The 17,103-nt window shown below is 42.8% G+C and overlaps 1 protein-coding gene across 1 annotated transcript; it reads right to left on the bottom strand.

The window, feature by feature from the left end:
* Window positions 1-145: 145 nt before the first annotated feature.
* HSPB1 (heat shock protein family B (small) member 1) lies at window positions 146-11,398 on the bottom strand. The gene is made up of 3 exons (XM_088152256.1): window positions 10,966-11,398; window positions 2,970-3,033; window positions 146-458 (listed from the first exon to the last, which is right to left on the bottom strand). Exons 1-3 carry the CDS (start codon window positions 11,336-11,338, stop codon window positions 269-271), a joined length of 627 nt encoding a protein of 208 aa, XP_088008382.1. The 5' UTR covers window positions 11,339-11,398; the 3' UTR covers window positions 146-268.
* Window positions 11,399-17,103: the final 5,705 nt, after the last annotated feature.

Below are 17,103 nucleotides of genomic sequence, written 5' to 3'. Positions count from 1 at the left end.
AGCTGGAGATATTGTGGGAAAAGATCAAAAATCTAGAGATCATCAGGTTAGGGAAGAATGCCCAGCTCTCTCTTCCTCTTTTCATGCATTCTGAGATGGAAGATAAGCACTGAACTTGAATGAAATTTTGAAAAAAATAATAAAATTGTATAGGGGTTTTAGAGTTTTATTTGGAAGCCTGACTACAGTGATGTCTTTACAAAATGGAATATATGGGAGATTTTAAATGCCCATTTTCTATACCAGACTTGTGAATTTCGAGAGCTCTTTATTTCTTGGTGGCCTCCTCAGGCTTCTTGACATCCGATGGAGGGATCTGGGCATGGGCTTCGAAAGTGACTGGGATTGTGATCTCTGCAGACTGAATGGCTGGTTTGGGCAAGGGTGCTTCCACTGTCAGCATGCCATCTGGGGAAAGTGACGATCGGACCACGGCTGCATCAATGCCAGGAGGCAGCCTGTGAAGGAAAGAGAATGTCAGAATGGTCTGGTGGGCTATTGAGGTTAATCAAAATGACATCGTAGGGTTGCTTTCTTCCTCTAAATTGGACATGAGGAACCTATTACTGAATTACCATTTCCCACAGTCAGCAGAGCCAGTGTTGAGGGATACCTGCAATTATTGTTGGCAACATCTGGAGGTCCATTGGTTTCCTACCCTTCCTATAAATCTTGATTGTAAAAGAACTTCCACATTGTCACCGTTTTCAGAAAGCAGTACCCAGAAATAGTTTGAAAGTGACTTGTAATCATCTTCACTTCTGATGAGTCCAAGATATCGAAAACTAGGATTAAAAATAATTGCTTGTCCTAAACTACTGCAGATTATGTAGCAACAAAAATCCCTTCATCCCCACTCCTCATAGGAAGGAAGGAAGGAAGGAAGGAAGGAAGGAAGGAAGGAAGGAAGGAAGGAAGGAAGGAAGGAAGGAAGGAAGGAAGGAAGGAAGGAAGGAAGAAGGGGTTCTTCCCCTCCTAAAATGAGTCAAATTTCCCTTGCTTCTTTTATGCCAGCCAATTCGATCCTGCAGGGTGGGCATGCTCTGGGTTCCTTTGATTAAACTATGTCATCTACTGGGACCCCAGAAGTGTGCCTTCTTGGTAGTGGCGTCTGCCCTCTGGAACAAGGTTCCCCCCAAGATTCAGATGGCCTCCACTCTGCTGTTGTTTAGAAGAGCTGTGAAGACCTGGCGGTTCACCCAGGCCTTTGGTGAGGGAGACTGAGACCCCTCGCTTCATTGCATTTGCCATCTTTTATCTTTATCTTTTATTGATTTTACTGTAATTTCTTTGTTTGATTGTTGTGAGCTGCCCAGAGTCACTGAGAGTTGGGAGGCAAGTTTAATAGATAATTATTGTTGATCTCACAGTCAGCCAGATGTTTAGACTGGATTTGGCATTTTTGCCCACCTATCCAGTCCTTCCCAAGGACCCGGGGCAGGCAGATGTTGTTGTTTGATGGTGTTAAAGGTATCGTCGCAGGATATAAGCTGTTCCAAGTAAAGCTGCCTTTTGCAATTGACTGATGGCGATTTTGTCAATGCCAATGGCGTTCAAGTGGTGCTCCAGATGTTTTCGGATTGCATCCAAGGTGCCTATTACTATTGGTACTACCTTTGCTTTCTTTTGCCACAGTCGTTCTACTTCTATTTGCAGGTCTTTGTCTTTTGTGATTTTCTCCAGTTCTTTCTCTTCTCTTCTGCTGTCTCCAGGTATTGCAATGTCCACTATCCAGACTTTTTTGTCTTTCTTATCCACAATTGTTAAGTCTGGGGTGTAGTTTTGCAGGTGCTTGTCTGAATTCTAAAGTCCCAGAGCACTTTAGCTTCTTCATTCTCTATTACTTTGTCTCTTTTGTGGTCCCAAAATATTATTATTAGTATTAGTATTAATAATAATATACATATAATCAAATTATTATTATTATTATTATTATTATTATTATTATTATTATTATTATTTTAAAGAGAAGCCAGGAAGAAGGATGAGGCAAGATATTTTTTTCCAATAGGAAAATAAAATTACTGCTCCTCTCCTCCTATTAGTTTTGCATAAGTTTCAACGACACTGCAAAGTACACTCTTGTAGGACACACAGAGGTCCAGAAATACCTCCCAGCCTTCTTGAATGGAAGTGCCTGAAGGTTTCTGTACATTGAACTCTCAGAGTGAGTGTCCTTGGCAATGGCTTTTGAGGCCAGAGGGGCAAAGGATAGCAGATACCGTTTCAGGAGCTCAAGGAAGTTGTTGAGAAGGCTCCTGTGAGAAGGAAATTAACAATCCTCCCATCCCACCCCCACCTCCAGCCAAAGCCAAGGGGAGATGGTCTTTAGAGTGAGAAAAGTAGGAAGAGATATGTGCAGCCTTCTAGCAATCTGCTGGATTCCAGCTCTGCCCCAGCCCATGATCAGGGATGATGGGGCTTGGAGTCCCACGAGATCTGGAAGGCCACTGATATCCCACCTTCTCTCTAAAGATTTCCACTTGATGTAATGCAGGTACAACATTTTAAGTATTAGGAAGGACGATGCAACTGTTTGGTACTGTTTTGTTCCCCTGTTGGGAATCATGATGAAAGAAAGAAAAAAGAAAACTGTCAATATAATGATCCCTTTATAAAATACTGTATATGGGATTGATATACTAAGTGAGCACCGTTCTGCTCACTGAACTATACAAACATAGGAAGCGAAAGAAGGTTTGGAAAAGGGTAAGCAAAAGGTTGAAGGGCCACTCCCTTCAGGAGGAAAGTGACCAAGATTGAAGGCTTGTTTCTGTGCACAGCTGGGGAAGTACATTTCAAGGCCCTTGGAGGTCCACAGAGATCCTCCAGTCCAAACTGCAAGTAGATATTTATTCAGAGAATACATGGAGAGACAAAGAGGGAAAGGAAAGCAAACAGTGTGTTTCCCACTGCTGACCACTTTTTCACGTGTAAGGGTCACCCGGAGAGCTGTACCATCTACTTACGTGTATTTCCTTGTGAAACATCTGGAAATGAACCCGTGTTCATCTTGTCTTTCTTCATGTTTGCCTGGAAAAGAAAATACCTCTGTGATGGAACGATCAGTGCTTTTCTATTAAAAAAATGAATAAATTCCACGTAGTCCATTTTCTTCACAGCTTTGCTTTCTCTCTTTCCCACAAACACACACCGACACACCCACACAGACACATATCTGCATGCTAAATACTAAGTACATTAGTAGAATTTCTGGATTTTGGAAATGGGGAGAGATGGGTAGTTATTTGGCACTTCTGGTTTATGTAATTTGTTGGTAATCTTTTTTCTCTTTTATGTTACTGAAGAAGAGGTGTGAAGTGGCGCGTGGCAAAGGAGAAGAATCTTGCTGTGACTGTAGAGATTCTTAGTGTGATTTATTGGTGGAATGTAGGCATGCTGTCCCTCATTGACTATCACATCCCAAGGTACACACATGTATGCATGCATACATACATACACATGCACGTGTGCATGCATGCATACAGTTTTTATTATTTATATTCCAAGGAGTTAACTCTCAGGTTAAAAGCTTCATTGTGCAGTACAGACGTATAGTACAAAAAAGCCATTAATGAAATTTCACAATTAAGGACAGGACTTATTATTAGCATTAACAGCGAATCTAATCTAATCATCTAATCTAATCTAATGTTAATTGTTAATCCAGCAGCATTATCACTTGAAGGTTGTATTTTCCACAATAGATAATCAGGTACCTCTGGAAGCCTCACAAGCCAAACATGGAAATCAAGATTATTCTGCTATTGTTTGCTGACAACATCTTCTAAACTGAAGGGCATTCCTCCTCTACGGAGAATCGATTGCTAACTTTTTATCAAAAAACTGAACAAGAGCACGAAAGACGGACTTCCCAACCCGTGGCCTGGGGTGGCCGGTCGCTCCCCGCTGCTTTCAGGACATCATCTTGCAAGTTGCTATGAAAGCAGAATTTTCCCCCTGCTGCTGTTTCCCCCAGCAACAAAGAGTTTGGTTTTATATAGCCGTCGTTCTGAGGAGGGGAAAAAGATCAGTTAAGCAAAATTGTGCCTTCACTTTCTGCATAAGGATTGTGTGTGCAATGGTGGTATGTAAGTCTCCACTTTAAAAAAAGGGTTCAAATAAATGAAGATTTAAATGCACAGGCATCTTTTTGGAAGACTACGAGTATAAGGTTCCTCGCTGAATTTGGAGAGAGTTTTTGCAGGGAGCCAGAAGCTGTAGACACAGTACATTCATTTTGTCTTCAAAGAATCAGACAAGGTCCTGCTGATTGAATTGCTATTTTTCTCTCTCTTTTTTTGCATGACCTGCTGCTGAGTCTTCAACAGCTTCATCTACAGTCCTGAACAGGCTTGACTTACTTGAAGGCCCAAAAGTATTTTGGAAGGCTGCTTCCAGGTCACTTGGCAACTCCTGCTACTATATAATGATAAGGTCAGCCATATAGTTCTCTTGACAACAGTTTGAAGTAGTTTGCCATAGTCTTCTTCTGAGATATTTTTCCACTTCTAAAGGTAGCCTGGGTGGTCTCCCATCCCAGTACCAAACAAGTCTGTCCCTGCTTAGCTTTTCAAGCTCAGCCAAAGTAAGCTATGTGCTGCCTCTTGTTCCTATGAGAATAGATATACTTTGGCTTAAAACAAAAAATGCTTGCAGTAGCTCTAATGCAGTGTTGTTCAAACTTGGCCAGTTTAAGATGGGTGGACTCCAACTCCCAGAATTCCCCAGCCAGCCAAGTCCACCCATCTTAAACTGGCCAAGTTTGAACAACACTGTTGTTGTTGTTTAGTTGTTAAGTCGTGTCTGACTCTTCGTGACCCCAGGAACCATATTGCGCCAGGCCTTCCTGTCCTTCACTGCCTCCCTGAGTTTGCTCAGTTTCATGCTCATTGCTTCAGTGATGCTATCTAACCATCTCATCCTCTGCCGTCCTCTTCTCCTTTTGCCTTCAATCTTTCCCAGCATCAGGGTCTTCTCCAAAGAGATCTCTCTTCGCATTAGGTGACCAAAGTATCTGAGCTTGAGCTTCATTATCGATCCTTCCAATGAGCAATCAGGGTTGATTTCCTTTAAGATTGACTGGTTTGACCTCCTAGCAGTCCAGGGGACTCTCAAGAGTCTTCTCCAGCACCACAGTTCAAAGGCATCAATTCTTCGGTGCTCAGCCTTCTTTATGGTCCAGCTCTCACAGCCATACATTACTACTGGAAAAACCATAGCTTTGACTATGCGGATCTTTGCCGGCAAGGTGACGTCTCTGCTTTTTAATATGCTATCTAGGCTTGCCATAGCTTTCCTCCCAAGGAGCAAGCGTCTTTTAATTTCATGGCTGCAGTCTCCATCTGCAGTGATCTTGGAGCCCAAATAAATGAAGTCTGTTACTGCTTCCATTTCTACCCCTTCTATTTGCCAGGAATTGATGGGTCCAGATGCCATGATCTTAGTTTTTTTAATGTTGAGTTTCAAGCCAGCTTTTGCACTCTCCTCTTTCACCCTCATCAAGAGGCTCTTTAGTTCTTCTTCACTTTCCACTTTCCACATACCACTTAGGGTGGTATCGTCTGCATATCTGAGGTTGTTGATGATTCTCCCTGCAATCTTAATTCCGGCTTGTGATTCTTCCAGCCTGGCATTTCTCATGATGTACTCTGCATATAGGTTAAATAAGCAGGGTGACAGTATACAGCCTTGTCGTACACCTTTCCCTATTTTGAACCAGTCAGTTGTTCCATGACCAGTTCTAACTGTTGCTTCTTGGCCCGCATACAGATTTCTCAGGAGACAGGTAAGGTGGTCTGGTACTCCCATCTCTTTAAGAATTTGCCACAGTTTGTTATGATCCACACAATCAAAGGCTTTTGCATAGTCAATGAAGCAGAAGTAGATATTTTTCTGGAACTCTCGTGCTTTCTCCATGATCCAGCGAATGTTGGCGATTTGATCTCTAGTTCCTCTGCCTCTTTGAACAACACTGCTCTAATGCAATAACTGTAACTCTAAGATAGAGGACATCAGGTTGGACAGGGCTGTCCATAGGGAGAGAATTTTAAAAAATCAAGGGGGCAGCCATGATCACGTGATCAAAGCCTCACCCCTGTTTTACGTGTGTCATGTCTGATGGATTTAAAAAAAGGGCAGGGCTTCCACTGCATAGTTGTAGCCACCATCTTGATTTTTTTGACCCCCCCCATGGATTCCCTCCCTTTCACAGCAGGGATCAAAAAGTCAAGATGGCAGCCATGATCACATGATTGAAGCCCTTCCCCTTTTGAGCGCAATGCATTGGCTGCTTCGATCCCATGATAATAGCCTCTGCCTTGAATTTTTGACACCCACCCCCCCGACAGCCTTGCTTGATAAGCAGTTATTTTTATAAGCTTTGGTGCAGAAATGTCTCAGTGAAGCGATTAGGTGAATGGGCTGCTTGGCTAACTTGCTGCTGTAATCTTCTGAAACTCTTTTGGTCGGTGTGCTTTAGCGAAAAGTGAGAAATACGTTCTTTGCCTCAGTGAAGATTTAAACGTGCACGTGGAGTCCAGAAGACCTATGTTATAGGAAAGTTGGATCGTACACTTCAAAAAAAATCTGTTTGGCACCTAATCAGACGCCTTGATTTTAATCGGGCACAGAACAGGCCAGCTGCAATCCAGCTGGCAGCGGAGACAGGGAAGTGAAGTTTCCCAGCCATGCAGTTTCTTTTTTTGCTTCCTTGGATCTCACCCACCCTTGTTCTTCTGAATCTCTGCCCGTAGGCAGAGGAGTGGCACTGCACGATTGCATCCGATAAAATGGCCTCTGCAGAAGGTCCTGCTAGATGGCACACATCTGTCTTTCAAGACGCAAGCCTTTGGGTTGATTCTGCGGCAGTAGAGTAACCCAACATCAGAAGACCCTGGTTTTTAAACAGGACTGACAGACTTTAAACATGCTAAGCTTGGTCCAGTTTGTTCTTTGCCAACATCCAGAGTGGTTTGTACGACAACAATGCATTGGACAGCCCAATGGGCGGGATAGATTAAAAACCATGGTGTCCGCTTGTGTGTTTTGAAGAGGTAAGAGATAAACACTTCCAAAAGGAGAAGAAAGATTTGAATAACATTTGCATATACGAACTTTTCTAGGAGAGATAGTTTGGCGTAGGGGTTAAGGACCAGGCTAGAAAGCAGGAGGCTCTGAGTTCTAGTCCTGCCTTAGAAATGAAGCCAGTTGGGTGATCTTGGGCTAGCACTCTCTCTCAGCCCTAGGCAGGAGGAGGAAAGGGCAAACCACTTCCAAAAAACCTTGCCAAGAAAACCACAGGGTCTTGTCCAGGCAGTCGCCAGGAGCCAATACTGACTCAAAGACACACACACACACACAAACTTTTCTAGAGTCATAGACTTGGAAGCCATTACTTTCATTTAAATGGATTTGCGCTATATCTCGCTCAAGTAAGGTGATCTGTGTTCCTGCTTATATGGTTGATAGGCAAATATAACCTCCTGTTTTTCTTAACTTCAGCAATGTTGTTATGGTCAGCCCAAGGCTGCAATGCTCACAGAGGTCCCAAACAAACACCACACGTCTTAAATTCAGCAACAATAGCAGTCCTATTCTGTCCTTTTCATCTTCTGCTTTCTAGAGACCTCTTGGAGAAACTAAACTCTTAGGGCAGATCCTCACTTTCTGCTGGGCCACCACCAGTATAGGCCACTCACCACTTCCTGAGTGCAGGAAAAGATGACATTGTCCTCCACCACCTCCCAGCCCATTGCCAAAGGGTTTTCCAGCTGCAACCCAAAACTGCTGTTTTCTGACCCAAGGGGTCTTAAGCCCTTCTGAGCAGATGGTCTCCAGGGCTGTGTTCCATTCTAGTAGCAGCCCCAGCTCTGATGGGCTGCAGTGCCTGGCGTTCCTCCTCCCCTTGGTCACTGCCCCGTGCAGCCATTTCACCCTGGGCTAGTGGGCTGCTCAGTTCTCTGCTGGTCGGCAGTTGCAGATTTTTAAATAATCTTTCAGTTGACCCAGGGATGACCTGTTAAGTCAATGACCTTAAGTCAATCAACCCTAGAAGCTCGTGCACCATTCAACCCTTACATCTCCCTTTTGATTTCTGCCCAGGCTGGGTGAAGCATGTTCCCTTTGCTTTCCCACCCCCAGCCTAAGTTCTTCAAAGTTTCCCTTCCCTTCCCTATATCTAAATACCTTTACGTTGCAAGGTAGGACTGTTGCTACTTTGCTCCTATGAAGCTGAACTCTCAGTTTTTCATTACTACCAAGTTTTCATGGAGCCAGCAAGGAACACCTTGTTTGGCTTTGATTACTGTAGCCTGGGAGCTGTGATATTGCAAATAAGGGGGTTAAAAAAAACGAGAAAGGACCCATGATAGTGTCAAAGGAGATGGTGTAGGAAGTGGGCATGTGTGTAAACATCTGAGAAAGCAAAGGAAAATCACAGGGACTAGTGAGAACAATCCCTAAAAGGGAAAGATGGACACTGGTAAACACCCTTATTAGTACATACTAATGCTGGAACAAAAGGGTCAGAAAGGGAGAAAGGATTCTTAGCATGGAGAAACAAGAAGGAGAGACAGAGGCTGTGTGAGGAGGGAGAAAATTGTATGAAAGAGCACCAGGACCGCAGGGCATCAATGGACCAAGAACTGCTCAAGTGTGGATGGGGTTCTTATTCTTATCTAGAGGGCATTTTATCTAAACCTCTCCCAGTCCTTTGCAGAATAGATGCTTATCTTTAAAGCAGATTTGGAATGACCAGCCCTGCCCACGTAATGCTCCTGGAAGACCCAGGACAGTCTGGGCTGTGCAGCCATGCCCGAAACATTTGACTTATATTGTATTTTTCTATTGACATTGAGCTATGAAGGCACTACACTGTACGACTTCCTAAGAGGTGGGTCCCCATGTAAAGTTTTTCTGCCAGTAATTAAAGGATTCTCTCTCTTTCTTCTATCTATCATCTATCTCTATACAGTATCTAAATCTATATCTATTTATCTGTGATGGAATGGACTTATGAAGGCCAGGCTCAGGGAGATAAGCGTGTTCTTAGCCCCCAACAGGAGCGTGGGAAGTTCAAGAAGATGATGTTGGCACCTTCCTAAGGAATTCATGGTGTTGTGGCTGGCTGGCTTGGGAACTAGGGTTCAGTCTGGGGAGATTCTGTCTTGAGGTGGAAGCTAATAAATGTAACAGAACTGTATTTGCATTGTCTCTTGGAGTTCTTTGGGCTGAACCTGACATTATCATGTCTGTCTGTCTGTCTGTCTGTCTGTCTGTCTGTCTGTCTGTCTGTCTGTCTATCTATCTATCTATCTATCTATCTATCTATCTATCTATCTATCTATCTATCTATCAATCTCTGTTAGTTTTCTATCTTGCCTTTTGTTCAGGAGCTCAGGATAGTGCACCTAGTATTCTTCTGCCCATTGTCCCAATAATCCTGTGAGGGAGGTTGGGCTGAGAGAGAGAGAGAGAGAGACCAGCCAGGGGTCTTCTGCGGCTGAGAAATTCCTCTGATTATTTTGCACAGCTGCCCCTAATAATGTTTGCATTATTTTATGGTTTCAGGTTTTTTGGTTTTTTTTTGGTGACGACTGTTAAAGTATTTTGGTATACTATAGTATTGCTTATTAAAACTATTTTTAATGTAAACTGATTTGGGATTTTTAACAAAAATCTACCTCTATCTGAAGTGAGGGAGATACGGACAAGATCATGAGGTCTTCTCTATGGTGGCCCCTCCCTTTGAAACTTCTACTCGCAGAGGTTTGTAATGCCTCCTCCCACACGGCATTCAGAAGACCCTTGGAAACAGTTTTCTTTCACTGAGCCTTTAACGTCAGTTAAATGTTACTGGCACCCATCTTTGGGTGGGGTTGATTTATTGTTATTGTTGCTTTTAAAAAGTTTAATGCATGGTGACCTGATCAGAGACTTGATTGGGGCAGGCCCTAAAAACTGTGGAATAAATAAATGATGCATTTTTTAAAATAACACAATAAATTAAAATTAAAATGCCACCTTTTCTGTGGGACGGGAGCATTCTGGAGCTAAAGAATGGAGCATCTCTATTATGTCCTCCTTCTGGCCGGCCCCTGTGATAAGTGTGTTGAGCACTCAAAGATCCTTCTGTACAGTCCCCATAATAAGTTTCCTGTGACCAGTCTAGCAAAAGCTGTTGACTAGGCTTTCTAAGAAAAAGGACTGCCTGCTTCAGCTGACTTAAACATTAGACCAATCCTCAAAAAGGCTCATTGATGGATTGGTTCATTTATAGCTCGTTTTTTTCCCATTTGAAATGCATTGGCTGAATGCAAATTTTTGTTTGGCTGAACTTGGAGATTAATATTTCAAGTATTAAAGATTTTCCTATTTCATGCAGTTTTAGTATCTATCTTATTTATAAAAGAAGCAACCCTGTTTATAAAGGATGGGTCAATACAAGGCCCTCCAATAAAGTTTATAAAGAAAGGAAAATAGCTAACAAAACAAGATGTGCAAACCTTAACATTAAAAAGATAGAATTTAAAAAATAAATAGGACAAATGAGTATACTAGAGCCTAAGTGATATAAGGCAGTTGTGTTCTTTCAGATTTCTTTCAATGTATATTGGTGTTTATGTTGAGATTTTAATAACCACAAGATCAAAGGGGATTTTTTTTTTTAAATGAATGGATTAAGTGGTTAAAAACAGAAGATTAATCAGCTCAGCATCTTCTCATTGGCTGATAGCCCTACAAACAATGGAGCCTCCACATCTGGAGGCTGTATATCTCAGCCTATCGTTTATGAAGTGTAAACCTCCTTATGCACCCCAGCGATTCACGAAAGCATTGCAGAAACAGTTAAGTGACCTTGGAGTTCGGCTCAAAGTCACTGGACCGTGCTGTGGAAGCAAAGGCTGTTGGAGAACCGACTTGGAGAGGGGAGATGTTTGAGGGATCTAAAGAAAAGCTACTCACCAGTGATTTCCACCACACCATCTTTCGTCTTCACCACCAACTCTTCTGGTGCAAAGTGGTTGACATCCAAAACCACTTTCCAGCTGTCTGAAGTCTGCCGGATCTCAGAGACGCCGCTGCTCAACTGGCGGTTCAAAGCCCGGTTGTAGGCAGGGCTGGCCCCTGGCGAGCTGACAACGGGGCTAGCGGCCACTGGCTCTGAACCTGAGCTGACCAGAGGCCGTACGTAGCCTGGCCAGCTGGTGGTCCCTGCAGGCCACTTGTACCAGTCCTCGGGAATAAGTGGCATCCCAAAAGACTGATCCAAGAGCCTGCTGCCCCTGTACCAGCTGGGGCTGCGTAGGAAAGTGAAGGGCACTTGGCGTTCCGACATGTCCTGTTCCAGAGCCGTCCCAGAGCTCTCTGCCCAGACCTGGACTGCGAAGATCTACTCCCTCCAGCTGGCCCTTATCAACACAGAGCTATCTATTTTGGGACAAGAATTCCAGTTCTCTATTAATGGAAATTACGCTTGGCTGGAAGAAGTTGATGAATATTACACAGGTCTGAATGACATTCCCCTTGTGCATTTGTCATTCTCGGCCTTCTTGGTTGCAGGAGGGGGAGCAAGTAGGGAGGGAGGGGGACAGGGGAACAATTCTCATTGGAGAACAGCAGGAGCCTGAATTCCAGTCTTGCCTTTTTGGCCTCAGCAGTATGGTAATAAGCTGAGACTAACTGAAGGAAATAATTTTTGGAGTACAGCAAAAATTACCCCATCTTCCTTGCAATATCAGAACTTTCAGGAAGGAGTGACATGGGCTGTTTATTTTTGTGCAGCATTTCTTGGCTTCTTTTCCCAATCTAGCAGCACATAAAACAAAACTCACTGAGAGACGTGCGTGTTAAAATGCCCATAAAACCGATCAAATGAAATGTTTTTTCAATTTCAAAAGCAGAAAATCAGGGATACTCCAGAGAAAGAAAAAGAAAGAAAGAAAGAGAGAGAGAGAGAGAGAGAGAAGGGAGGGAGGGAGGAGGAAAGGAAAGGAAAGGAAAGGAAAGGAAAGGAAAGGAAAGGAAAGGAAAGGAAAGGCAGAAGAGAGAGAGAGAGAGAGAGAGAGAGAGAGAGAGAGAGAGAAAGAAAGAAAGAAAGAAAGAAAGAAAGAAAGAAAGAAAGAAAGAAAGAAAGAAAGAAAGAAAGAAAGAAAGAAAGAAAGAAAGAAAAAATCTTCAGGCTGGGAAAACCACCAGAAAGGCACTGCTTTACTTTTTGTGACCAAACAGGACTCCAATTAATATAGAAATCTATGCTCTGTTGGAAGATCTTTAGCTCTGGGAAAATTGGCATGAGAGAGAAATTCCCCAAATATCCCATTCCCAGGCTGTGCTCTCTTTGCTACTTTTAATAATGTTCCAATCATATAAGCTAAAAAGCAGCACCTTGAATCAAGCTTGAAAACACAGCAGCAAGTTTTGTAACTGTGTTAGTAGAGATTCATGTACCAATGTATGCCCATTACCTCCTAAATTTTGTTACTGAGTGCCTGGATTTATCTTTTTCTCCTGTTTTATTTCTGATCTTTGTCAGTGAGGCTTGTAGTCTTCTAGTTAAAGAGGGGGGTTAAAAAATAATAACACATACTTTCCCTCCATATTACTTAACTTTCATTCTCTCAAATAATGCTGATTCTAGAGATAACCCAACATCATTTGGAACAGAATCCAATTCTGAATTATTAACTAGTAGTGAATGGTCAGTGGTCCTCATGAATTATGGTCTGGCTGAACACATTTTGGCACCTGGATTAGAAAATCTGAATGTCACCCTCTTTTGGTCTAATTAAGTTTTGGGACACAATCCAGCAATCTCTTCCACAAGCATCAAGGAAATGAATGGGGATCAGGGCCAGCCCTAACATTTGGCTGAAGAGAGCAGCCTCACTGGCCCAGAGAGTCCTATGTGACATGAAAAAGCAGCACGTTGTGAGTCACTTAATTTATCATTGCGTCTTTTGTGGTTGCCAGGGTGGTCAGAGGTGCTTGTGGGATCTTCTGTTTCATGTATCCAAATTACTTGCCTATTGTACTGTGAGTACAAGAGTTGTAATGGGAAGCTACCATTTGTTGCTCTGCCATTGGGAGTCAGTCTCTTACTGCTTATCTCATTTGAGCCATGGCTGAAAAAACACCCCAGCTGATAACCCCATAGCTCCTTTCTGTCAGGCTGTGCCCTCTTTGCTACTTTTAATAATGTTCCAAGTATGTCTTTTCAGGCTGTTCCTGAATGGCTATGATATATTCATGCAGCAGTGATAGGTGATGGGTAGAATCAGATCTAAGTGAAGAGCAAATGACTATCGGAGATGGGGCTGGCCCTACCATTAAGCAGGATGAGGCAGCTGCCTCAGGTAGCAGATACTGTGGGGGAAGGAGGGATGTGAGATGTTTGACTGTTGAGCTGGGGTGCCAAGTAGATGGCCCTGGACCTGCAGTCATTCCATGTCTGGTCACGTCTAGTCAACTTCTCTCTTGGTGAGTTGTTGGAATAGGGGGACAGAGGTGCCATCTTGTCCTTCACTGGGCAGCAAAAGGTCTTGAAAACTCTCGAGGGAGATGAAGATCTTTTACACCTTCCTACTGACCATGAATCATCAAGTGGAAAGCAGCCACTTCAGAATGAAGAGACCCTCTGAAGTCATCCTCCTCATCCAGCCAAGATGATCCCTAGCGGATCCAGTGGCCTCTCTGGCACATTCTATATTTTTGACTGTACAGAATATTTTAGCCTGGTGCTTAATAATGTAGTTTGTTTCCTCCTAAGGCCCAAAGAGAAGTACTTTCAGCAGAAACAGACTGGTTTGAGATGTTGAGGGGCAGTGGTTTGCAATTTAAATAATTAGTATTTTACTGCCAGGGAGGGAAGGAGATGCCTGGGGGTTACCTGCCTTCAGGTCCAAAATAACATAGCTGGCTGCCCTTGGTGAGACAGGGAAGGCAGATAAAAAATGTGGGGACAACCTATTTCTATCATCTACTTCCATGCTGGAACAAGGTTATGCCATACATTTTTTAAAATTTGTGATTATTTTGTTAAATTAATGTCCCCCTTTTATATAGAAGCTCAAGGTGACATACACAGCACTTCTTTTCTCCCTTGTTTCCCCACAACAATAACCCTATAAGACAGGTTATAAGAGAGCCCATGAGCACAGGTGTTGGACCAGGAGTAGGAAACTCCACCCTCAACCACCCACTCTCTCTCAGACTACCCTATCTCACAAGGTTGATCTTGTGGGGGAAAATAGAAGGAGGAAGACTTCTCTAAGCCACCTTGAGCTTCTGTATGAACGGTGGGATATAAAGCTAAGAAACAACAACAGCAGCCAACAAATAAGTTGGGGCTAAGAGTTGGTGACTGGCCCAAAGCTACTCAGTGGCTGGTAACCAAGTCAGTTAAGGACTTAATAATAACACTTCCACAAAGCTAACTTTAACTTAAAGGGTAAGAATGAACTTTTTGGTTAATTCAATATGTTTTGTGAATCCAGAAAATTAGACTAATTCAGTAGCAAGCTAAGTACATTATGAGTGACTTTCCATGACTTTGAACTGGGTCTCTTCATCCATTAACATAGTTCCAGATTTTGTGCCTAACATTATGTGGACATCTGGCCCAGAGATAGAACCTGCAGTTTTCTAAGTATTACTGAACTACATCTCCCAGCAGCCTCAGCCATCCCACAAAGGAAGACATATGGCCATCCTCCAGGGTTCCCAAAATAAATAGACCTGTTTTCTATTTGGAAGATTAAGACCATGTCAGCTTTACAGCTTCTGAGGGTGCCCAGATTTTGCAGGACTTCACTACTTAACAGTAGGCAGTTTCGGTGGAAGCGGGGGGAGAGGTAATTTTTGCCCATCTCACATTGCTTTACCTTTGGAAAAAACAGTTTTTACTACCCGATCCTTTTTTGTTTTGTTTTGTTTTTTTAAGGGAGGGAAAGGCAGACTGTAATACCAAACCCACCTTCTTTCTTACAGTATATTACTAGTCTAAATCAGTGTTTTTCAAACTTGGCAATTTTAAGACGTGTGGATTTCAACTCCCAGAATTCCTCAGCCAGCATACTGACTGGGGAATTCTGGGAGTTGAAGTCCACACATCTTAAAGTTGCCAAATTTGAAAAACAGTGGTCTAAATCATGAATGAGCAACTGGCAACCACATGCAGACCTTGGGTACAAAAGGTGTTGTGCCAAGCCTCACCTATTTTTCCCACTGGCCAACTGATCAGCATGAGAAAAAGTGGCACAGGAAACAGATTTCTGTTCTCCTCCTATGGCTTAGGACAGGAGACCCAGTATTCTGGTTTCTGCCCTTCAGCCGATCCTTTCAATGTCACAAAGATTATCTTTTCGGAATTCATTATGTTGCTACATGTTCATGGCTAATATCTACTTTCAGCTTCTCTAATAAATAACAGTGTGAATAATCTCTAGAAAACAGAGTTTAATGTTAATAAGTTCATTGAGCAGAATCCCGAAGCCCACAGAGATTGTTCTTCCCAGCAATTCTGTACATGATAATGAAATAAATCCTCCCACTCCTGTTTACTTTCAAAAGGGCTTTGATATGAAAATCATGGTCTGAAAGGTCTGTTTAAGACTTTGATGGGCCAGGGGAAGAAAGTTAATCTGACTGTCCCCTCCCCAGCACACTTTATTCCCATTCACCCACTGAAGCCAACAGGTCAGAGATCACGAAGGTGGGGCAGAGTTATGTGGAGTTTGTGGGGGCCTGAAATACTGAAATAACTCTTTGCCATCCTATTTTAAGTTATTAGATTTGCTGCCCTGAATTAAAACTATTAATTCAGTGTTGAGGCCCTGGAGGCCCAGTGCCCCCCTTACAAAGGCCATAATTGTTGGGTTACCATTGACAGCAGTTGTCTTTCTGTATCCTGTTTCCCCTCTCCCTGCCCTGAACCACATTGCCTTGTGTAATTGCATAATTGCAACTTAAACCCATCTAAATCCCTCATCCTACTTTTCCTTTATGCTCTTTTGGCAGGGCAGCGTAAAATAGCTTTTAAAGAGCTCATGTTTAATTAAGGATTGGTTTCATAGGATTTACATCCATTCAGCAACTTCATCTTTTTATCTACCCATCTTGATACATCTATCATCCATCTATCTATCTATCTATCTATCTATCTATCTATCTATCTATCTATCTGTCATCTATCTATCTGTCATCTATCTATCTATCTATCTATCTATCTATCTATCTATCTATCTATCTATCTATGTCTGCCTGCTTGCCTGCCTGCCTGCCTGCCTGCCTGCCTGCCTATCTATCTATCTATCTATCTATCTATCTATCTATCTATCTATCTATCTATCATCTGTCATCTATATCTATCTGTCTATCCGTCCGTCCATCCGTCCGTCCGTCTGTCTGTCTGTCATATCTATCTATCTATCTATCTATCTATCTATCTATCTATCTATCTATCTATCTATCTATCTATCTAAACTGGAGCATCTGCCCTGCATGATGAACGTTTGTGAGATGAGTCCTCTGCGCATTAGAGATTATCCTACAGCTGGACTGGCGCATGAGTCACTAGTGGACGGGCAGCCAATTTTCCGTGCTTGGTTGCTGATGGTGTTAATATATTCTGGGGAGCAGCTGCTGATGGGCACGCAAACGACATACTGATTTATAAACTCATTTTTCCCTAAGCCAATTTTGTTGTTGTTGTTGAAAAAGAGTGAGTGTGCCTGATCCCTCCCAGATCTAATACAAAAATTAAATGGCTAGAGGTAGTTCCCAAGCAAATTATTACAGATTATGGTGGGAACAACCCCCACAAACTATAACAGAGCAAAGTGTGGGTTTCTCTGTGACCAGCTGAGAATCCTAATTAGTTAACTATGTCTATTTCCATGGTTCTCTATTCTTTCAGTTTCTTTCTTCTGCAACAGTCAGTACGTTTCCACCCCATGAAGAATTCTTACTTTGAATTTGGAAGCACCTCCCTTCAAGCTCTGGACACTATACATGCGTGCACACGCACAGAGAACCCACAGGAAGGCAGATGACATGGCAGACCTACATTTTGTTGCTCTACAAATGAAAAAGTGTTTATAGCCA

Source organism: Python bivittatus, unplaced genomic scaffold, assembly GCF_059951505.1.
Source record: "Python bivittatus isolate LINGU-HERP-01145 unplaced genomic scaffold, Pbiv_v1 ctg000690_np1212, whole genome shotgun sequence".
Classification (NCBI taxonomy): Eukaryota; Metazoa; Chordata; class Lepidosauria; order Squamata; family Pythonidae; genus Python; species Python bivittatus.
This window is presented reverse-complemented; position numbering and strand designations above follow the sequence as displayed.